Source organism: Myotis nattereri, assembly GCF_964212035.1.
Source record: "Myotis nattereri genome assembly, chromosome: 3".
Classification (NCBI taxonomy): Eukaryota; Metazoa; Chordata; class Mammalia; order Chiroptera; family Vespertilionidae; genus Myotis; species Myotis nattereri.
The window spans coordinates 32,924,115-32,948,289 of record NC_138077.1 but is presented as its reverse complement, the minus strand read 5'-3'; the positions used below and the strand labels follow the sequence as shown (position 1 = coordinate 32,948,289).

The window sequence follows — 24,175 nt, the reverse complement described above, 5'->3', positions numbered from 1 at the left end:
GTTTGCCCACCTCTATTTTAGTGGCCTTGACTCAGTCTGATCTGACTGAGGAAAAACGGTGAGGAAACTGCTACCCAATTCTGTTTGGTTATTCATTTTTAAATAGACAGGAAGTTTATGTTCACATAGAAGTACTGTAATCTGAATTCTACTTTTGGCTTAATTAAGATATCAAATAGTTCATTTACCACCCCTCACCTCGGCCTGTGCCTGGACATGTTATCCTGAGGCTGACTAAGCTGGCAGTAGCCTTTATTTTGTAGGCTGAATTTTTATGCCCCCTTTCTAAGAAATAGAAATGCTTTTCCCCCATTAATCAGGGATTGGAGGCAAGCATCATTAGCTCTATTTTGTAGAGACCGACACTAAGACAAAAAAGAAGTTCAGGGACATGCCTCTAGGCATCTAGGAACTCAGTGGCAGGTCTGGGATTACAGCGGAGACTTACCATCCTGGCTGGGAACTCAACTGCTTTCTGGTAATGAAGGTGAGGTAAAAATGCCATGCTCCCAACCAGGGTGATCATGCCCATCAGGGACTATTCCAGGGAAAGAAACAAGGGCAACTAATCCTGAGGCTGTCTTGTGGGCCCTGAGCTAGTTGCCTGACGTGTATTTCTTTTTTTTTTTTAATTTTGTTTTATTGCTTAAAGTATTACAAAGAGTATTACATATGTCTCCTTTTTTTCCCCCGCCTTGACCTTTCCCCAGCCTCCCCTACCCCCCCGTGTCTTGTGTCCATGGGTTATGCTTATATGCATGCATACAAGTCCCTCGGTTGATCTCTTACCCTCTCCCCCAACCCTCCCCGGCCTTCCCGCTGTAGTTTGACAGTCTGTTCGATGCTGCTCTGCCTCTGTGTCTATTTCATTTAATTCAGCAACCTGCTCTGAGAAATATAAGCAGGACTTGTTCTGTAATAGGCATGCTTAAGCAAGTTCCTTCCTCCCACAGTGGCCATGCAACCTGCCCACTTTTATTAGTTGCCTGGTGTGTATTTCTCAGGGTTACATACTACCACATTACAAAGCCCCCCAGATTCTGCTGCTGAAGGGAAGGTGTCAGGAGCTCAAGGGCTGAGTTAGACGGAGCAAGTGGTAATTATCCACTCAGTTAGAGCCCTCTGCCTAGCCCCATTCTGCTGGAGCCTTATTTTAAAATACACTAGCTGTTTGACTAAAGCTGAACAACAGATGAACCATAAATGCATTCCTGGAACTTAACTTCCCCTTGCCGCAGTGCTGTGTACAATTACCAGGAACATGGACCCAGGAGGGTCAGGACAAGAATCAGCATCAAGTCAAATTCTGTGAGGCCAGCGTAACATTTCATTTCAGTAACACAGACAAATGCATCTTCAAAACCATCAGTACAGTGTTACAACCTTAAAATGCACGAGCTGACCTTCTTATTCTAATCCCTGTATTAGGTTAGCTCAGAATTATGAAAATGTTTACTTTGGGTTTTATTTTTCTCGCATACACAGGAATCAAAGACATTCCGACCTTCTGTGCTCGATCTGTTAAGAATAATGCACTTAATCACTCTATAAACAAATTAAATATAATTTTATTTTTCTGTTGGGAGTTAAATTCTCTTGTTGTCTGTTTATTATTTCACATTAATTTATTTTCTCAAAAGATTAACTCCTTAAAGATAGCCCACATACCTCAGAAGACCTAGCACATTGTAGTAATTCAAGAAAAAAAATGTATGATTGTGTGATGATCATCTAACTCCTGGGGCTAAACTTAGTCCTGTACAAATAAATCACAGCTTTGAGGCTGCCACATAAATGTGTAGCCAGTGACCTTAGACTGGAAACCTGTGGGCCAAAAGCCTCATTACATGGGAAACAAATGTCCTTTTCAAGGGGGAAGCACACTCAACATAGCAACTCCCAGGGATCTGGATGGATTCTCAGTTGATTTAGTTTGAGGCAGGGATTTGGAAAAGATGCCCTTTTGGGTTCCTTACTATTGACATGAAATAGCCTCAGTTTTAAATAGAGAAATACATCAAGTAGCAGAATAGAGAGACATCATTTACTTGAGAAAGACCCAGGGACCATTTTGGTGCTTTGGAGTCTATACCCTTGGTTTCTATCCAGTCCTGAGTGCTTATCTTTCGTCCCCATCCTTCCTAAGGCTTTCTTGCATGAGATCATAAGATTTGGACCCTTTTAAGACTCAAGTAATCTGTTACCTTCTCTAAAAAGCCTCCTCTGTTCATCTAATTTTAAGGGTATAATAGATGCTATTCTCTTTCCTCCCCCAATGTTGTGCATATTGTCAGTCTTTAAGCTTTCTACATCATGAGTCGCCTGAATGTGTCTGTCCCTTCTTCCTATGCCCCACCAGGCGAGCTCCTTAAGGGCAGAGCTCTACCTTGGTCACCCTTGTCTAGCCAATTTGCAAGTACAGTTTCTTTGTGTGTATAAAACTCCTAATAATTATAAGTTGAAATCAAGTCAATCTATCAAAAACAATACATTTTTTCACCTAGACAGTGGAAGACTTTGGTAGCTATCCTATCATCATGAAAAAACTTTCACTTTTTATTCAAGAACCAAATAATGTAAACAAAAACCTCAATGCCTGGCACTTTGCAGATTCTCAATAGAAAGTTTGAAAATAAATTTTTGGCCCAACATTATATTTAGAACTCTCTGGGTCATTTCAGATGTTCTGATTGACAGGTACATAAATTAATGTAATAAATCATCATATCAGAGATGCAGAACCCTAGGCATTTTGGACTCTTAAGGAAAGTTAGTATTTTTCTTATTATTTTCTTACTTGTCTAAAGCAGAAGCTAAAATATGAAGAAAAAAGAGGTAACATGCCATTTAAAAAATATATTTTTATTGATTTCAGAGAGGAAGGGAGAGGGAGAGAGAGACACAGAAACATCAGTGATGAGAGAGAATCATTGATTGGCTGCCTTCCACACACTCCCCCCCGCCTCTTCCCCACTGGGGAGTAAGCCCACAACCCGGCATGCACCCCAACCCACATCGAACCTCAACCTCCTGGTTCACAGGTTGATGCTCAACCACTGACCCACACAGGCTGGGCAGGTAACACGCCATTTTTAACAAGAGATATTTTTTGGGGGTAAAGAATTTAGCTCACAAATGATCTACAACATAGTTGTTTTAAGATAAAAATGGTGGAAGAACCTCAGAGTTCATCTTCTAGTTCAACCTCTATTTTATGGATGAGGGAAAAGTTAAGACCAATAGTTTAGTCACCAAAATCAGCTCACCTCTTTAATCTGACAAATACCAAGCATGGAGTTATTAATTTTTATTGTGCTTCTGTTGCAAAATATGTCGTAAGACTAAGATACTTGCATAGCTGTCTAGGATAACTATACAACTTGGGTATAGCAGCTCTACTTTCAAATGCCCAGTGACTGGTGAGTAGTCAATTAAAATGACAAGTCAATCTCTGGTTCTCACCTTGGCCATAAGCAGGACATATATTTTTGCTACATCCATAAACAGACCTTTTAGTGGTTATTGAAATCAATACATATGCTAAAGATGTGTACACTTGCTCCAAAACCTATAACTAGAAACCACTCTAGCAACAAGTTCAATGAAAAAGGCAACTGCTATTGTGGAAGAAGACATTTTTCATGTCAACTGAGCAGGCCAGGGGCAAGTCCTAAAGAACCCGCAGAGAACTAGCACTGACAAAACTGTGCTCATAAGCTGTATCCAACTCAGATGGTTTCTCCCTGATCCTCATGAGTCAAGGTCCAAAGTTAAAGGCTTGGACTCAAGGTATCATTCACTGCAAGAGTTCAGTTTCAAGACACTACGGAAGGTCATCTTTAAACTCAAATTAGGCCAAGTTTCATCCTATTAAATCCCAGGAATATTACTCCACAAACAGAATGAGAATTTATTATGCTCTATATTCCCATCACTTTAATAACTTTCTGAGAGCACTGACAAATCTAATTTTAAAAAAGATAAATCTGGATTTTAGCTCATAAAATTAAGAAAAATACTGTTCCTAATGGTAAGTTTTCTTAAATTGCCATTTAAATTTAGGCAAGTCATTTATTTGATTAAAAGGCCAGTCTTGAGTGCTTTTTTTTGGGGGGGGGGTGGAGGGGAAGAGCGTATATTGATTACTAGATTCTGCACTATTTTCTGTCTGGCATGTTTAAATGTCTCACGACAACATGCTCATTTGGACCAGTGCTCACAGAGCTTTTGTTCTGAGCATCTGCACAGGTCTCTGCACGAGGCACCACAGGTGGCTGCCTGCAGAGAACAGGACTGCAGCCGGACAGAGGTGGCTGACGTGGTGCAGAGCCGTCACTCTAGTACAACTAAAGGTGTTCTCTATGGCAGGTTCTCCCTACCACCAATGGAAGCCAAAAGCCCAGGAAAAAACATAAAGGCTCATTTATAAATTCTCTCAACTGCTAGCTTTACATATTATCATGCTTTCTGTTAGTCCAGAATTCCAATTCTTTCCAGCCTTCTCTAGTGTGAAGAGTCCCCTGCCAGCAAAATAACGAGGCTGGGAAAACGCATCCACAGGCACATAGCCCAGTGAGATGAATGATCTGGTCTTTGAGTGAGTATGCCTTAATCTCTAATGAGCCTATCAAAAGAAGCCCCATGTCTCTGGGCTCGCTTCACCAGGACTAGTTTCCAGTAGGACCATCATTTCTTGTTCTTCTGTATTCAAACTACTGGATTTGACAGGTCTTCAGAGTCAAGTTCAAATGTCACTGTTTGAAAAGCCACTCCTGATCTTTGTAACCAGATGGTCTCTGCTTCCTTCAAACTCGCAGAGCCCTTTTCTTCTACATCTGCCTCCTCCATACCCCAGAACTCTTTTATTCCAATGACAAATTGGGAAAAAAAAATGTTCTATGACCATTTGTGGGTTGATATAATGCTTCTGGAGGCAGGGCCTCGATTTTTCCTTGACCCACTGAAGACCCACTTCAAACAGCGCCATCCACACCGCAGAATCCCACTGCACTGAAAGGAATCAAAGCTCTCGAGTAGAGTGGAGGGGGCGGCTGGACAAGGGCTCTGTGCTCCCTAAAGCCAGCTCTCCATATGAAGGAACGGGACACTCTAATGCATGTAGGGGAAATGACAGAAATACCCCACCCTGACACTGGTTCTGTGCGTCAGCAGGTGTGCCACAGGGAAGCAGCAACATGTGTCTGGCCCACCTCTTCACCTGATTTCTTTGATTTGGACTTTTGGTAATAGAACATTCTGTCATTAACGTTTGTTCTGCATCTGAATTATTCTTAAATACAGGTCAGCCGCCCATCTTATGATCGGCCATTTTCAGAGGAAATGAAGTCAGGTTAAATAAATACTACGTGAAGGGCTGGATGTGATTTCTGTGGCCAAGAGTGTTTCCTGGGCTTGGAGTCTTATGAAGAATCTCCTATTTGCTCTGGTTAATTCGATATTGCATTGCCCACAGTTAGAGTGTAATCCCCATCTGTAAATCACCGCAGCTATTTCAGATTGGTAAACATGTTTGTCCTGATGGTTACTGAATATTTAAAGAGGTAACATCTCTTTCTGGGTCTTATTTCCCTCTGCACTTGTGACTAATTTAATGCTATTACATAGTGTAGACATGAATTCGACAATTTTCTCTCCATCATCTGATGTTGTGAAAGAAGAAACAAATACATATACTATCACATGTAGGGAAATCAGGATCTTTAGAATGTTGGTTTAGAAATTCCAAGTGAGGACTAGAAGGTATAACTTTGAGTAAAAAAAATGCAGGACCTAAAGACATAGGAAATCTTTCCACAAAGACGAAGACTGTTTTTGGAGCACAGATAAACAAGAGGGCTTCATCCCAAAGCCAGAGCTATAGCCTTTCCTGCGCCCCCGCCCCGCCCTGCCCTACCTCTTGTTCCGGTCCTCCAGCTGCAGGGTGTACACCGTGTCCTCAGCAGCATGCGTCTTGGCATTGCTGTCTCCCCACTTCAGCTTCAGGCTCTGAGGCCCGGCCGCAGCACACTCGAGCCTAGGAGGCAAGGGTGGTAATGGCCGAGTTTTTGCTTTAATGAACTGACTAAAGGGTCCAGCTCCAATTTCATTTATGGCCTGAATCCTGATCCTGGAAAAATAAAGAAAGAAAAGTATTACAGGTTTAAGAAACAGGAATTCCTCATATGAAATAAACATTCTGTGGAGTATTTATTACTCGCCTCTAAAGCAATACCATGGAATTAGAAAAACAAATTAAAATAATTCAGGACAAATAGAAAACTGGGCAGGTAGGGGGACAGATTATACTCTCTGTCCAAAAACATAGCAAAAAAATTAAAAAAATGAAGCACATCAGCAAGATAACCCTTAGTTCCTTAATTTAAAAGAAAGGAAAAGGCTGTTGACTGAGGTAAGACATCCTAAAGACATGCTTTTGTAGTTTGCTCAGCCATCCTTTAGCTGCTTCCCAGTCAGTTTTGGAAGTAAGTGGGCTATCTATATCTATTAAGAGGTAATATGCTAATTGGTCCTAAAGGTGTTCCAGTCACTACCATTCAACAGGCTGCGGGCACAGGAGCTGGTGGGCGGGGATGGGGGCGGGGACTTGAGGCTGCTGCTGGGGGCGGCTCCACCAGAGGAGGCATGTGCAGGTCTGCTGTGCCACCTGGCCTGGAGGGGGTGGGGGGCATCAGGATGGGGGCAGGGCCTCAGTGGAGAGCTCTCAGCACTCCTGTGCTGGGGTCTGAAGGCACAGAGAGGAAGGGAGGGCAGATGTGCAGTTAGGGGGATCAGGCCAGGAGGGGAGAGCAGTTAGGCAGTTAGGGGGATCAGACCAGGAGGGGAGAACAGTTAGGCAGTTAGGGGGATCAGGCCAGGAGGGGAGAGCAGTTAGGCAGTTAGGGGGATCAGACCAGGAGGGGAGAACAGTTAGGCAGTTAGGGGGATCAGGCCAGGAGGGGAGAGCAGTTAGGCAGTTAGGGGGATCAGGCCAGGAGGGGAGAGCAGTTAGGCAGTTAGGGGGATCAGGCCAGGAGGGGAGAGCAGTTAGGCAGTTAGGGGGATCAGGCCAGGAGGGGAGAGCAGATAGGCAGTTAGGGGGATCAGGCCAGGAGGGGAGAGCAGTTAGGCAGTTAGGGGGATCAGGCCAGGAGGGGAGAGCAGATAGGCAGTTAGGGGGATCAGGCCAGGAGGGGAGAACAGTTAGGGCCATCAGGCAGGCAGGAGAGCAGTTAGGGGCATCAGGCAGACAGGCAGGTGAGTGCTTAGAAGCCAGTGGTTCTGGATTGTGAGAGGGATCCCCGATTGGAGAGGGTGCAGGCCACGCTGAGGGGACCCCTACGCCCCCCATGCACAAATTTCGTGCACCAGGCCTCTAGTAAAGAATAAATGGAAGAGAGAACAAACGAGTCTCCTTCAGTTCAAAAAACAAAGGAAAACAGCTCTTCCACAGGGCATTTCCTCTCCCTTTTCTAGCTTAGCCAGCATCTCTGCTAGTCCTTCCCCAGAGCCAAGCGCTGACAGTGCTGGTTACAGGGTGAGGTACAGATGTGCAAAAATCTCCACTGGACATTTACCCTGGGTTGTGTTATGGGTAATAAAGATGTTAGCACTGCCCTCATGGTCTAGGATTGACAACCAACAGAGTTACAGTGCATATGCAAATTAATATCCTATTATTTCTATTGTTCTTGTTCCTTTATTTCCTTCCTAGGTGACTGAAACGGTTCTGCGAGGTCATCATACAACACAGTGACAGCACTGCTCCATCCTCATCCTCGACCCCTCTTTCTGCAGTGACAGAATGTTTTTGAAGCTTGTTTCCTCCTGACATTTGGAGGCGTTCTCCTCTACTCAGACCAAAGGGCTCACGGACAGCCCCTCCCTCCCTCTGCTCTCCTTCCCTTCTCCTGTACAATATGGGCATTTCTCTTGGTAGCCTCAGACATGTCCACAGCTTCACCCACTTCAAGACTACTCCAGGTCTGCATCTCCTCCTTCTCCTCATGCCCATGACAGGGCCTCCAGTGGAACCTCCACCAGAACGCCTGCTAGCTAGGTACTGGGCAGTGTGGTGTCACATTGAAACTTGAGTTGAATTTGAAAGTGTTTGAAAGCACGTGATAATAAAAAATATAGTCAAAGAGATAAATTCTTAGGAAACAGATTAGTTTAAAATATTCCTATAATTTAGGTTTATGCACTTCTCATTTACAATTACTGCTTATATATATTATATATATTAAATATATATAATGATAATAGGAAATATCACTTAAGTATTACTATAGCTAAATGAAGCCTGTGACCTCAAAAGGGCATTAATTCTTCAAATGTAAAGATTACATAATTTAACAAGTCATTATAATAATTCTAGAAGCCCGCTGCACGAGATTTGTGCGATTGGCGGGGGGGGGGGGGGGGAGTGGGGGGGGGAGGAAGGAGGGGTAAGTCCCTCAGCCCAGCCTGCTTCCTCTTGCAGTCCGGGAGCCCTCAAGGGATGTCCAACTGATGGCTTAGGCTCGCTCACTGATGCAGTCAGACATCCTTAGCCCAGCTGAGCTGCTGGGCTTCTGGCTGAGCGCTGCTCCCCCTGTGGGAGTGCACAGACCTCCAGGGGGCAGCTCCTGCATTGAGTGTCTGCCCCCTGGTGGTCAGTGTACATCATAGTGACCAGTTGTTCCACTGTTTGGTCGATTTGCATATTACCGTTTTATTATATAGGATGCCTGTAGATTTCTAAGAAGAAAACAAACAAACAAGATTAATTTCAGGTGAGAAGGAACTCACTCCACCCTGTCTCTCCACTGAATGAAGCTATTAAACCCAGACAAAATAAATGAGCAGCTGTTTAAGAACTCCGAAAAGGAAGTAGCAGCTGGAGAATTTGGGGAAGAATTTGAACTATCAGCAGACCAGCAATGAGTTTACCATTTCCTCCTCCATTGTCCCCCGACTGGACTCAATGTGACCTGAAATTCAGGAGCAGACATTGACATAGACAGAGTTCCAGGAGAAGCCTGACTCAGAGAGAGGGAAGGCAGCCTCTGGATGCTTACAGTCAATGGGGAAAATACCCTGTTTCTCTCTTTCCTTTTCAACTTTCTTTCATTCCCTAACCCGTAGCCAATTCATCATATTAACAGCCTAAAGAAGAAAAAAAAATCAAAAAATCATATAAATTGATACAAAAAAGCATCAGATGAAATCTAACACCTATTCATAATAAAAGCTCTCAGCAAACTAGGGACAGGGGGAACTTCCTTGACCGGACAGACCATCTTTAGAAATACCTACAGCTAATATGAGACTTAACGGTAAAAGACTAAATGATTTCTCTTTAAGATCGGGAACAAGGCAAGGATGTCTACTTTCATCATTCCTAGTCAATATCATGTACTAAAAGTCCTACAGAATATGTGTGTGTGGGGGGAGGTGGGGTGGGAGGAGGAGGAGGGCAGGGAAGGCATAGAGATACGGAAAAAAACAAAACAAAACTGAAACTACAAGACACTGATGAAAATATTATAGAGAGAAACATATTGTGTTCATGAATTATAAAACTCTACACAGAAAAAAATGTTAAGTCTCCCCCAATTGTGCTATACACATAATGAAATTCTAACAAAATTCCAGCAGGATTCTTTTCAGTAGATATAGGTAAGTTCATTCTAAAAGTTATGTGAAAAAGCAAAGGAACTAAAATGGCTGATACAAATTTGAAAAATAAGAATAAAGTTAGAACAACCATGCTACCTGACTTAGGACGTACTATAAAGCTACAGTAATCAAGACAGTGCGGTACTGGTAAAGAGACAGACTCATATAACAGAATAGAGATTCCAGAAATAGACCCATGGAAATATGGTCAATTGACTTTTGACAAATGTGCAAAAGTAATTCAATGGAGAAAGAATAGTCTTCTTAACAAATGGTGCAGAACCAATAGGATTTCAATAGGAAAAAAAGAAATCTCAATCGAAAGCTCACCTTACGCTAAACTTCATTCAGAATGGATCACAGACCTAACATTTAGGTAAAGAGTTTTTAAAAAGGATGTGAAAACATGATTCATTAAAACAAACAAACAAACAAACAAACAAACAAAAAAACCCCTGAAACACTGGGCTTCATAAAAATTAAAAACTTTTGCACTCTTAGGAGAATGAAGACAAGCAACCGACTGGGACAAAATATGTGCAAATTATATACTGACAAAGGAATTGTATCCAGAATATATAAAGGCCTCTAAACGCAACAGTAAGAAAATAAACCACCCAATTGCAAAAATGGCAAAAGACTGCAACAAACATTCCATTAAAGAGGATAAACACAGGGCAAACAATCACATGAAAAGATATTCAACACTAGTAGCCATTAGGAAAATGTACATTAAAATGATAATGAGATACCACCATGTCCCTATTAAAATAGCTAAAATAAAAAAATACTTAATACCATGCTGGCAAAGATAAGGGGCAAATGAATTTCTCATATTTTGCTGGTGAGAATACAAAATGATAGCCACAATCGAAAACAGTTTTCCTAAAAGGTTTCTTATAAAGTTTAGCATACACTTATCAAATGACCCAGCAATCCAACTTCTTGGTCTTTACTCTAGAAATATCAAAATTTATGTAAACATAAAAACTTGAACACAAATGATATCTGCTCTATTCATAATAACCTAAAACTGGAGGAATATTTGCCTCATAATTTAGAATGTAGCCAATACTCATCTCTGATTAAGTACAGCAAAAATTCCATTAAAGAGCCTTACTGTTCCCAGATCCTATTATACTAGAGGCTACATCAGATCTCTTGTAGACAATGCAAGTTTCTCAATGTAACACTGGAAGACTATAAGCAACTCTTCCCTGTCTCTCCACATGAGTCTTATAAAATAGATTTATGGTATTAATACAAGAGTATTTTTCTATGATTGGAAAATAAGACATTTTTCTGCAACTGGAGAAGAAAAATCTTTTTTTAAAGGTGGTAATCATGGTAGTAGAAATTACTACCCTTTTTCCCTTTTCAGGAAAAGGGAATTAAGGCTTAGCCCTTCTCAAAGTTGTAATATATTTCCTCACCTACCAGGTTTATATTAATATCTTTCTAGTGTCCAGATTACCATTCCTTCTCTTTATTCCAGGCAGGTATTCCTAGAGCCTGGAGGTCAAGATGCTTTCTTCCATCTGCTTACCTATAGACCTAAGGAGCTCACCTTGTATTTTGCTTTGTGCCGCCCAAACAGCCAAAGGATAAGGGGAGAGGAAGATAGCCATTCACAGAAGACAGGGGAAAGCCACAGGGAGTAGGGGAACAAAAGGGAGAAAGAGGAAAACAGGTTTTCACAGGGATAGAGGATTCTGCCACAGAAGGGGGGGGGAGGGAAAACGAGGGGGGGGGCATGTGGGGTTTGAGCTTTGAAGCTGCTATAATTACCAATAAGAAGGGATTTTCAAGAGACAAAGAACAGCAGCCTTTATAAACCTTAGGGAAAAGGAGCTTAGTGGGTTACTACCTCTTTGGGAGTAGTACCCACCCCCTCCCCCTCCCCCCCCCCCCCCCCCCCCGCACCATGTGGGAGTCTATACTTGTTTCCAATAAATTTCCACCTTTCTATATACCACCTTTTGTCCGTGACTTCATTCTTCAAATCCACCTGGACAAGAACCCGGGACAGAAACCATCTTTGCATTCTATTCTACTCAGAAAAACCATGCCTTTCAGTTTGAGTTTCCACATTTCATATACAATAGCAATAACGCGAGTATTACAGTAGCATTTTAGGTCTCTCTAGCAGTGGGAATCCTGCTCTTCACTTTAGTGACTTTGGGGAAATTATCTAACACCTTTAAGTCACAGTTTTAAGTATAAAATGGGGTTAGGAATATCTTTGCTGCATTTACAGTATTAACAGGGCTGCTTAAGATAAGGGATGTGGAGAGCACTTTATATTTTTTTAAATACTTTTTATTACACCACACAACCAGAACAGAATTCAAAAGCACTTGGGTGAACTTTAAAAGGTTAATTTATGGAGTTAAGAGTTATTATTCTTATAACTTCTTTTGAAACCACTATTCCTCTCTAAAAGTGAAGAAAACGTGTTGAGCACCCGTGCGGAGTGGTACTGCATTGGGCATACAAGCTTGTGTATTCATTTTAGCTGCATTATTACACTGCCTCACAGTATAACTTGAATAATTTGCTGATGCCATTTATGTTCTTCCTTCCTCTAAATTATGGCCAAGGACCCAGCTAAGGACTGGCTTTTTAAATCACCCTCAGAAGGTGGGGGAGAGACAAAGAACTTGGGAACAGATGAAAATGTTAACCATGACCACCGAGGCCCATCGCAACAAACAACACTGAACACTCACTCTGCCCAAGGAGCTGTGCTGTGGAGTAGGAACCAGCCCTTTTCTCTTTCCTTCGGAGATGAGATGACTGCAGTTTAACTCAGAGAGGTTAAATGGCTCAACCGAAGGACCCCGTGGACACTAGGGCTGAACTCTAGATTTGATATGTACAACATTTCTCTGATTTCTGCCCGCCCCCATGAGGTAGGAAGGAACCACTTCTCTATTTTACCAGTGAATAAACTGCAATGGCTAAGTGCAGTCATTTGCCCTGATCTACACAGTGGATACAGCCCGATCTGGTGCGAACCGGGTTTTCTTAGCCTCCAAGTCGTTGTGCATTCTCGCATGCCATACTTGCCTAAAAACCGGGGCCACACAAGGCTTCTAATCCAATCAAGACAATTTTGATTCCACCCACACCTTCAGTTCAACAACAACTGCCTTTTGCCAATGAAACAGACAAAACAGCCGACAAATGTATTTTCACATTATTTAAATAACTTTTTGCCTTGAAATCAACTACCAAGATTTTAAAACACTTCAACTTTCCTCCATTTTTACAAAAACACATTTTGTTTCAGTAAAAATGCATGGGAAACAGTTTTCCATGTAGCTGATGCACTAAACGTTAATTAGGTCTAATGATAAACTCACACCCCAAACTGAAGAGGAACCGAAGAACCAATACAATGAAATGAGGCCAGGTCTTCTTACATGCTGGTGAACACATGAAACGGAGCCCAGAAGGCTGAGAGAACAGAACAAAGACTAAGGTGACTATTCATTTTGTTTTTTTGGGGAAAAAATGCAGTAAGTAAAAATAATCTCCTAATTCCAGTGAGAGCTCACTTGGGACTAACAAGAAAACAAATACCTGAGGAACAAGTCCAAGAATTCAAAATTGACTTTCAAAGATTATTAAAGTCTATCCAAACCCAAATTTGAGACATTTTCTCTTAGCTGAAGTAACATGTTAATTCTGAAACTCAGATAGGCTCCACAGGGCTTTTTTTTTTTTTAAACATGTACTGCATATCAGTTTTTGAAATCTTAAGCTCCACAAATTAAGTATAAGAGAAATGGAATTTTGCTTTCCAATTTAGGAAGGTGATGTAATGCTGAGAAACTCTATCTTGGCTAGACTGATGTGAAAAATCTGTTCAAATGCCAGGAGCCTGCAATATCCATCAATACACTGATAATACTGATTAAATAAATCAAATTAAGAACACTGTTATCCTGGCCGGTGTGGCTCAGCTGGTTGGGCGTCATCCAGTGCACCAATAAGTTGCCAGTTTGATTCCCAGTGAGGGCACATACTTGGGTTGTGGGCTCAATCCCTTGTGGGGGGTGTGCAGGAGGCAGCTGATCAATGTTTTGCTCTCACATCAATGTTTCTCTCTCCTCTAAAAATCAATTTAAAAATCTTAAAAAAAGAATATTTTTTATAAAAAATCTATTAAAATATCTACTGTGTAACTGCTTCCGGTCATAGGCTTCCATTATGCACTTTACACACACACACATACACACACAAATTTCTGTCACCACCTGTATTAAAAGAAGAATGACTTTCAGAACAAACCTTCCACTTGGGGAAGATGACTTCTCAGCCACCATCAGCCATCCTGGTACTCAGGATGTCTGGAGTATAGAGATGGGGGCAGGGAGGACAGCCCCCCTTCTCCCATGAAGAATTGGGGTAGGAGAGATCTAAGAAGCGAAACTAGAGCTTTTTACAACTCCTCCCCCCCATCCCCAATCTAACATCTGATCATCTAATTAAAGGAGAGAAAAATATCATTAGGTAACTTCTGAAAAAATAAAATAGTAGCATTGACATAAAAAATCTCTTGGGGGAAGGTGTGTTTACAGTACAGTTATTCAGAGAAGGCTTCCTGGAAGGGTAACCGAGCTGGTGCTTCTCCTGACAGCTCCATGGATGCAGGGCCACCTTTCTGTCTCCAGGCACTTTGACTTGCTTTTGTTTCGTGCCCTACCTTGAGGGGGCATGGGGACCTTTAACATCTCCCATTGCTTAAAGGAAAATGCCAGATTTCAGACATTTCTACCTGTAACCTGGTCACAGCCCACTTTCCAGCTCCCTCTTCCCTTCCAAGTATCAGTGACATAATTTAATGAGTGCTTACTTACCATGTGTCAAGTCCCATAGGAAAGGCCTGAAATCTTTTCTAAAGCACACCACACCCTATCAGACAGGTAAAGTTTGCATCCTGTTTTACAGAGCAGAAAACTGAGGCACAGAGTTTAGTGATGACTTGGCAGAGGTCACAGAGACAATAGTGAGAGACCCAGGACTGAAGTCAAGGCTGTCTGTCCGACTCCAGGGTGCTACATCCGAACTATTCAGAATGTGTCTCCTAATAAAGCCCATCTTGTCTTGTTTGGATGAAATGACTTGTGATTCACTTCTTGATAGGCTAATGTAGTGCTTGACATAAAGACTCAATAAGTGTGACTTTCATCCTCATTTTCCCTAGCAAAAAGAGCATAAATGAGCATAACAAACAACTCTACCTTTCCTCTTACCTTTCCATACTGCCAGCTCAGTATGAGTCAGACATATAATGTGGTTGCCAAAAAAAGTAATGTTAGGCAACCTTACTAACTGTTCCATTTGGAAACAAGTAAGGTGACAGTCTTGCTCTCCTCTGAGCCAGCCAGCCAGGCCCATTCCTGGAGGTCTGAGCACGCTAAAGAGACCATCAGGAAACGAGACTCGCCCAGTGAAGAGGATGGAGGTTACAGAAAACCCACACCAGTCTGGACGGAAGTGAATGAAGTGAGGATGGTGAAGTAGAAGACAGCTGATGCTGTAAGATAATGATGACTAGGTGTGCTGGGACCACTAAAGCACAGTGTACAGGAGTGGGGCTCCCACTTTATAGTTTGCGAAAGTACTACAGGTGATTCTTATATAATTAACATTCTTAGGGCTGGGGTAGAGGGGAAAAAATTGAACAATTTGACTAGAGCAGGGGTGGGCAAACTTTTTGACTCGAGGGCCACAATGGGTTCTTAAACTGGACCGGGGGACCGGAACAAAAGCATGGATGGAGTGTTTGTGTGAACTAATATAAATTCAAAGTAAACATCATTACATAAAAGGGTACGGTCTTTTTTTTTTTTTTTAGTTTTATTCATTTCAAACGGGCCGGATTCGGCTCGCGGGCCGTAGTTTGCCCACGGCTGGACTAGAGCCAAAGACCTGCCTTTCCTAAAGCTACTCAATATCATGCAATTTGTCTAAAATGGTATCTTTCAAGCTATTCCTAAGGTTGAAAGGTGACATCCTCCCAATGTGACTTCCCAATTCAGCTCAATATGCCTTGCATATTAATACTGAGTTAAATTATTTAGCTCCATCCCCTAAATACTCTGAAAATAGAGTCTGGAGGTATTATCTAAATTAAGTTCATTCTCCTATAGTCCCTACACGACTCTACCATTTCATCTTCTCCATAACAGAATTATCCCGAGAAACTTTTTAACACGTGGAGGATTTTTTATAATTTCCACCAAAATCAGCATTTCATCGTGAAGCAATGATTCCCTGCTTCAGTGCTTTCATTTGAATTCCAGATGTCTTTCTAGAAGTCATTTGACTGTATGTTGACTAATAAAGTCAACATTCCTCCAATATCATCCTTCCATAAGCCTTAAAGTTTAGAACCATGTATGCCACCTTTACAGCAGGTGCAATGTCAAAGAAGAGGTGGAATTCCTAGGCTAGCACTCGCCCTAAGAGCCCTTTTATGATTTCTGGTTCGAATGCTCAGAGCCCTGGCCTGGGGATTTGTGTTCATTCCAGGGTAGACATGGCTGTGAAGCAGACTGATCACAGAACCTTCCAGTGAGTCACTCCACCAGTGTGGCTTCTTCCTAGACTGGGGGATCAAGGTCAAGCATCTGGTCTCTTAAAAACAGCTGGAGGATGACAGTGATGTGGTCATTTCCCCCCAGAAATACACCTCAGGGTCAGCACCATCGTCGGGGAAATTCCCTGATGTCAAGGTCTGGGTTTAATCATTTCCTCAGCACCTGACTAGACTGCTCTGCACACAGCAGCACTTATATTTGATTAGCATTCAAGAGTGAAGACTTCTTTTCTGAGACTGACTTAAAAGGCTACACTGAAGGAGTGCCTTTGGCTGCCTCTTCACCTATGTAAGTCATATCCCCCTTTACTCTGTTCCTATTTCAAATCCCACTGTGAACCATCCTGACCATTCTGAACCTGGGACTTGCTCTCTGAAATGTCAACAGGATGGTGTCACAGTGTTATCTGCAGCCTGTGATGTCACAATAACCTACCGTCTTAGGTTGCTGTTTAAGTGTCCCCAACTCTGAGTGCTCTGCGGGCAAGAATATTGTTTATCACTGTTTTACAGACAGACTCACAGTGTTGAGTGCTGTGCTCAAAAGAGACTTCTTAAAAGAATAAAAGAGTAGGGAACCCCCCCACCCCCACAAACACCCTGCCATTGTTTTAAAAAGCAAAATAATATATTTATATGAATTAGTCACAAAAAAATTTGGTAAGAGAGAGAAAAAAAAAAGAGTAGAGATAATATGATATCGCAGGATGGAACTTTTGTCCCTTACAACTGATTTGCTGATTCTTTCTTCAGCTTTTAGAAAGAGAAAAGGTAGTGTACCAGACAACTGCACTAGAAAACACTGCCAAAAAAGATAAGTGAAATGATAAGTCCTTTTCTAGCAGCAAGTTTATTTACCTGCCATTCATTGCCATTCCCCACCCCAAGAAGAATCAGTCTTGTGTTATGGTGATCTTGATGATGATGAAAATTACAATGCATGTTTATTGTGCACTTGCCATATACTGCTGGGCTGTGTGTAAGTAGTCAATATTAATTTATTTACTCCTTACAACATGCTTACGAGGTTAGCAATTTTGTTCTCCTGCTTCATGGAAGTAGAAACTGAGACCCAGGGAGGCTCTGTAACTGGCCTAAGGACACAGCCTGAATCCTGCTCTCCTCCACCTCCCTGAGAAACCATTTCTTCTGACAGAGGGATGCCCTGGTAGCACACGTGTACAACCACAGATGGTCCCTGAATCCTCTAATGCGAAACTTGTGTTGAGTGAGTTATGGCAACGTGGAGACAGGGCTAAATGATTTGAAGTTTTACGAGGCTATGTTACGGAAGAAGGTGTATGAGGAGAGGAAGGCAGATGGCTGGCTCCGGATTGGAAGACTGGGGGAAGGAAAGCACCCAGCTATTCGTTGGGTTTTTTACTTGTGCTGTGTGATAAAATATCTTTCTCTGGCCCCTTGGGAAATCCTGAGTGAAAGCCACATCACATATTCTTTGTAACACTGCTTTGTCTGCTTTTGGGGAGGAATCAAAGATGAGCGGAGCCCTGCTTCAGAGGTGGGCAGGTACATGGTGAGGACAGAGGGTGTCCACAGATGGATATGAGTCAGTAAAAATTCAAAGAAAAGTGGCTATCAAGAGACCAAGAGGGAGCAACTGATCTACAGTGATGGGTGAAATTGGGTAAATTTGTAACTGACTCAAAGTATAAAGCAATACAAGTTTCAAAGCTATATTTGCATTTAGTACTCATATATTTTAATTAAGAATGACTAGCATTCACTCATTCGGCCTTTGGAACCTGAAGGGTGTGGAGCCCCAGTTCTGATGTGTCCACACAGTCCTATTTCTCCCTCCCTGCACTCACCGGTACGTTGTTTCTGGAAGAAGATCTCTTAGAACGTGGGTGGTGGTATTGCCCACAGTGATGCTAGTGTCTCCCAGATCAATATTGTAAGCGAGGATTTCAGACCCATTATTGCACGGCTCTTCCCAGTTCAGTACAAGGCACACAGAAGGTGAATCGGGGTGGGCATCGGGGGGCTCCTCCTCTAGGACACAGAGAGTGGAGACAGGGTCCGGGGCAGATGCTGGTGTCTGGCAAATGACAAGCTCGCTGTACGGCCCTGCTCCAGCTTGATTGACGGCCTAAAAGACAACAGCAAGAGAAGCCCATGTTACCCCACTGTACACTTGAAGGCGTCCATGCTAGGTGCTGCTAAATAAGTAATATATGATTTGCTTCCAGAAATGTAGGTAGAAATAAATTCTAGAAAATGTTCACTTTCCAAACAAAGCCAATCATATCTTTTCTGTTAAGCAAAAGTAGTAACATTGCCATCATCACCTTTCAAGAAAAATAATTTTAAAATAATCCTTTCTACTTGCATGGCCCACTGCAGGTTCTATACTGTCTTATATGACCTTCACAATAACCATCTGAGGTACACAGTGCATCGCAAGTGCCTTTCATAGATTTAAGGCAAAGCTGGGACTGGAATTCAGTCATCTGACTTTCAACCCCAGTGCTGCCCTGGAAGAACAACAGGAATTTTACAAAAGGTCTCTTATGTTTTCCCATGTGAATGACAAACTCATATCTGAAGTCAATTCTCAGCCCTTTCTGACTTTACCTGAGAGCAATAGTTGACCCCTTCCTCACTCACCGCTCTTTCAAATACTTATTCACTTGGTCTCCAGAACCCATACTTGTTTTTTGCTTACCTACTGCTGCTTCTCAGCCATCTATGTGGTTGCTACACATCACCCAGATCTCTCAACACTGGAGGGCACCAGGGTTCAAGCCTTGGACACCTCTTCTTTTCTATCTCTGCTCAAACTCTTGGAGAGCTACTGTGTCAGGGGATAAATGGCATTGATATACTACTTCCAAATTTACTTGGGTAGTGTGGACCTCTGCCTTAAATGCCAGCCTAATGTATCCAACTACCTTTCGGGTGTCTCCACTCCAATGTCAAGCATCTCAGCCTCAAAGCTCCTCATCTCTGTCCACCGCAGCTGTCCCCAGCCTTCAGCCGTCCAATCATATCCCAAGTCACCCCTGGACACCTTTCTTCCTCTCAGACCCCTACCCAATGTATCTTTTAAAATGCAGTGTGGGGAAGTCAATGCTAAGTGAGAACATATACCCTAAAAGGAGAAAAGGAAATAGAAGAGCATTTTAAAGGGAGACCAAAACTCAAAAAGCATAGTGGAGTTCTTTCCTATGGTGACAGAGAGTTCTTCATTTATATCCTGCCTGGCTCCAAAAACAGGAGTGTGGCCTTACCTAACCTTTCCCCAATGACTCAGCATCTCTATTATAAAGATCAGATAATGTGCTGTGACCTTGACTCATTGACAGAGGGTTAATTATGTCCCAGTTGCTGCACACGAGAAGGAAAGTTTACAATACAAGAGTTTATTCTGAAATGTTTCTGATAAAAATAGGATTCAGAATTTAACAGAAAAGCCTCAATTGATATGGAAAATTAACGTGTGAAGGGGATGTTTTCTCCAAAGAGACCAGACACACTGAAGTTGATGGGTCTGCACTAAGTAACTTGATCTATGCCTTAAATAGGGTGGAAACCTAAATCTGGCATCTTTGCTTCTTTATCCAGTTAAATCTAAATGTGTGTGAAGATAGAATTCTTCAAGGTCAAGAACCACATCTGACTCATCTTTGTATCTCTCCTTTTGATCATCCTGACCATCCTTTGATTTTGGCACAAGTAGTGCTCAAGAAATGTTACTGAACAAATGGACAAAAAACCCCCCTGTTTTCTCAGGACAATACAAACAGAAAAAAACCCCAAAACATTTATCCAAGTCAATAAAGTAAAAGTAAACCCATGACTATTGTTACTCCAAAGGGGTTAGGCTAGGAGCCAACTGTTCTTGTTTATTCTATGTGGACCCCCAAGTGGACGTGTACAGATAGATAACCAGCCTTGTTCCTGGTCACTGAGAAGGCGGAGGTGCATCCTGTATGTAATGAAGGCTACTCCAAACTACTTTAATGTTTGTTTTTGGCTCCATTTAACAGCTGACATAAAATTCCCATCTTTTGCCATTTCTCAGTGCTTCCCCACTGAAATGTGCATCTCAGAGAAATTCAGACAGAAGGAATCTTTCGTAAGGAGCTGTGACACCTCTGTCTTGGACTCAGTCATCTATTCAGGGAATCGATAAACAAGCAAGACGCAAGGGTGGTGAGAAGCAGAGAAGAATCTGGTTTTGTTCTTACATTTCAGAACCTCCTCAAGTACCAGAAATTAACTGTAACATTCATTTTCACTTAAAAGGGCTCTTTTCCCACACTATCCCTCCTGGTAGCCTCCCTCAGAAGCCTCTGAATAAGTTTCCCAAAGAGCCTTCCATGGAACACCAGTGTCTATAGGTACGTCTGAGCAGCGTCAACCCACCTGTAGTCTACAGCAATACTGGGCGGCAGGCAGCAGGTCCCTTATTGCAAAGCCGGGGTCTGTCCCATGATAAACAAGCTCCAAGGATTCTTCATCCTCTCCCCATTCCAACCTGTACTCTGAGATGTCAGCACCAGAGCTTTCAGGACTCTGGAAAGCAGGACATGCAGGCAATTTAATTTCATCGAGAAAAAAATTCTATATTGTGTTCAAGCAACCAAACGGACAGAGTGACATACCCCAGGATATTTCAAATACATACAGAAGAAAGGCACGAAAAAGATATTCAACTCCCCCTCAATTCTGCCCAATGGTAGCATTTCTACAACTCTGAGTGATATAAGCAATTGCCAAGGAAGACTAATGTGTAAAGATCACCTAGAGTGAATTTGGGCTTTGAAGAGGTTCCTCCTAACATGCATTAGGGGCAGATAAAGTCAAAGAAACGGAAAATAATGCAGAGCACGTGTCTGACTTACCTCCCAGCTCACGAGGACACACCCATCAGGCGTAAAGGAAATGCACGGTGCCCTGCACTGTCCGGGGGGCCCTGCAGCAGTGGTGATCTCTGAGATGTCAGAATAGGGGCCATACTGAAAGAGAAGGACACCACATGCTTGTATGTATGTGCGTGCACACACATGTATGTTCATACCTAGGTGTGCATGTACAAGCTTGTAACCAAATAAGGGTTATGCTAACACCTTCATCAATACATCCGATTAAAAAATTTCCTAGGGAGGTTTTCCACTTTCAACTGAATATATGTATACGTTTTTCCATACATATATTCCCTGAGTGGTAGATGTCTATTACATACGTATATTCTTTTTATTCAAGGGGATTAGAAAGTTGGTTACCAAACATTTTCCCCTCCCCTCTTCCTGTGACATCAGAAACATGGGAGAGAATTTCTCTGAAACAGACCTCAGTAGATGATTGAAGTCAAACACATGGTTAACTTCCAACAACAGGAGTAAACCATGGCTGAAGGCAGATTTCATACCTTACACTAATTAAAGGCGAGAGCAAGGAAAACTCCAATCAGTACAGGTGCACATTTATCTTTCCTATGGCAGCGATCCCCCAAAAAGTTGATGGGAAAAAGGGCAGAAACAAAAGTACAATAACGTTTTTGCAGCATCTGTGATCCTCACGTTCCCCCTTTTTACGTATACAAGTTTGGGTACTCAGGCTCTTGTATCCTCTCATCAATACATTTTTATTGTTCCGTTTCACGTTTGTTTGTGTGTGTGTGTGTATGTGTGTGTTTTAATTTAAATAGTTGTGTTGTGTCTGCAATGCTTTCCTAATGGGGAATTAGCAGAACTCCAGCTCCTGTGAAAAGTCTCAGATCCAACTTCAGACCAAATGCTTTAGTCAGTGTGGCGAACATGAAATGGCTAAAACATGCTTCACTTCTAACCGGTTTGAACAGCACTACCGAGAGCTAGAAAAACTCACTTTGTGTTGCTGTTAGCTGGGCTTTCTTATTTTAAAATTTGCCGTCAATTAATGACATGTATTAACTGGCATGGAGCTCATCTGTACAAATCACCAGCACTTTTGGGGGATGTTACTGGCAGTCTGCTCTACCGATATCCTCCTGCCCTCTATGTGTCTGTCCATCTTTGACACACCCAAAAGCCCTATGTCTCTAGGTCACCTCTTCAAAATCCATATCAACCTGTATTTTTTTTAAAAAAGGAACAAACACATCTGTGGATATAATGTAGACATATACTTTCAACCTGACAGCCCATCCAACAACACCAAAAGGAGAAGCGGAAGGCACTTGAACAAAATAGCACTGCGCTGGCTTCCCTAGCCTCTCCCCCTGCTTCAGTGTAAAACTGACGTGAGACCTTGCTGGGTAATCTAGACAACATGGGGAGGGCATCTTATATAGCACTTCTAATTTCTCATAACTGATTAACAGAGTCAATGAGCAAATAGGAAATTATTTTTACAACTAACAAGCGCATCTAAAGGGTGATGTTCCTATTAATCTTAAACTCTACCTTAACAGAATGATGAGAGGACATAGAAGCAACATTTCCAATGCTGGGAGTATGAAATCACAATATATCAAATCAGAAGAAACATTTATATGAACTTCTTTAACGGTGGTCAAGGTTGGCTAGATGCTGCTGAGGAATTTCAGGAGGGGAGAAACCCACGTATTAGAACCTTCTACTCACCCCTCCGTCGTTCAGAGCCCTCACTCTGAAACGATACATAGTCCCGGGAAGCAGGTTGCCCACGGTGCACTCGAGCTCTGGCCCGTGGTACACCTCCGACGCCACGTCCTCGGGCTCCGTCATCTCCACACTGTACTCGGAGACCTCACAGCCACTTTCAGAGGCAGGAACATCTAGGAGTGAAGGCGGTTCGCATCATATCATTTCTGTGCTTCCAGCTGACGACGATCACATCTGATTTTCCACAAGGTTTGCAAAACAGCATGTAGTGCCCCCCCCCCCCCACCACAGTATCTCTCCTACCAAAAAGCCCTCCTCCCCAAAGAAAAGAGAAACAGAAAGAACAAATTTCTGAATGATGTCATTGCTACTTTCCAAAGCAAGTACATTTAAGTATACTTAATTACCTTAATACAATAACTTAAAAACAGAACCATTAGGCAAATTTTTTTACATTCTAAGAAGGGAAGACAAGGAGAAGAAAATCTTCTCTTTTAACTTCAAACCAAAGGTCACATTAAGTCAAGATAGCTGGCCCAAAGTTGGCATGCTATTTTATTATATTTTAGACATAAGTGGTGGGAAAAAGTAGTCTGATACGGTTCTGCAGGTTAACACTGGCAATTTTATGTGCTATAAACTGCTGATACAGAAAGGCTAATATGGCTCGAATCCAAACAGGACCCACACAGGACAAAGCAGCAAAGATGAGGAGAACTTAGCTGTTACCTCATTTCTCGGTTTAATCTCTAAATTGAGCACAACTTTTCTTTTATGAATGAAGTTGAAAAGTTCCAGAGGAAGCCTGGCTGTTCTGAAATGTTTTCTAGAATCTAGAAAAGTGCCCTCCGAAGGTAGAGGATGGACAGCGTGTGTGGTGCCATCAGGATCAGGAGGAAGAGCAACAGTGAGCGGGAGAGCACAAACCCAAGCCAACATACATCAAGAATACAACATTTTCAACAGAAAAAAATGCACAGCTTTTAGAAGAAAGACTTCCAGCTTAATGACAAAGCATCTCCAACTGTCCAAACTGTCCATGCCACCGTGGAGCATCGTTCACTCACCCCACTCCAAGTGGACTTCTTTGTGCTTTGGTCTACCCAGAACCCTCGGTGGTCGGCACTGACCTGGTGCGATGCTTAGTGTGCGAACAGGGAGGCTTTCAGAACACTGCAGAGAAACAGCAGAGAACACTCTTAGTCACAGTGAATTCATTACACCCCCACATTCCAGGCAAACTCCACCCCATACCTGTACATGCTACCAAAGGCTACACATTGCATATGTACACATGCTTTTCTATGCAGTGAGATCG

At 42.4% G+C, this 24,175-nt stretch overlaps 1 protein-coding gene across 1 annotated transcript in view; it reads right to left on the bottom strand.

The window, feature by feature from the left end:
- FNDC3B (fibronectin type III domain containing 3B) overlaps positions 1-24,175 on the bottom strand; it is a 332,113-nt gene that overhangs the window by 27,036 nt on the left and 280,902 nt on the right. Inside the window, exons 18-23 of the mRNA XM_081085667.1 lie at positions 23,925-24,030; positions 22,858-23,030; positions 21,136-21,249; positions 20,657-20,806; positions 18,097-18,377; positions 5,915-6,127 (exon numbers count right to left, since the gene is read on the bottom strand). Coding sequence (XP_080941793.1) covers positions 5,915-6,127; positions 18,097-18,377; positions 20,657-20,806; positions 21,136-21,249; positions 22,858-23,030; positions 23,925-24,030 — 1,037 coding nt within the window. The remainder of the gene's footprint in view (positions 1-5,914; positions 6,128-18,096; positions 18,378-20,656; positions 20,807-21,135; positions 21,250-22,857; positions 23,031-23,924; positions 24,031-24,175) is intronic.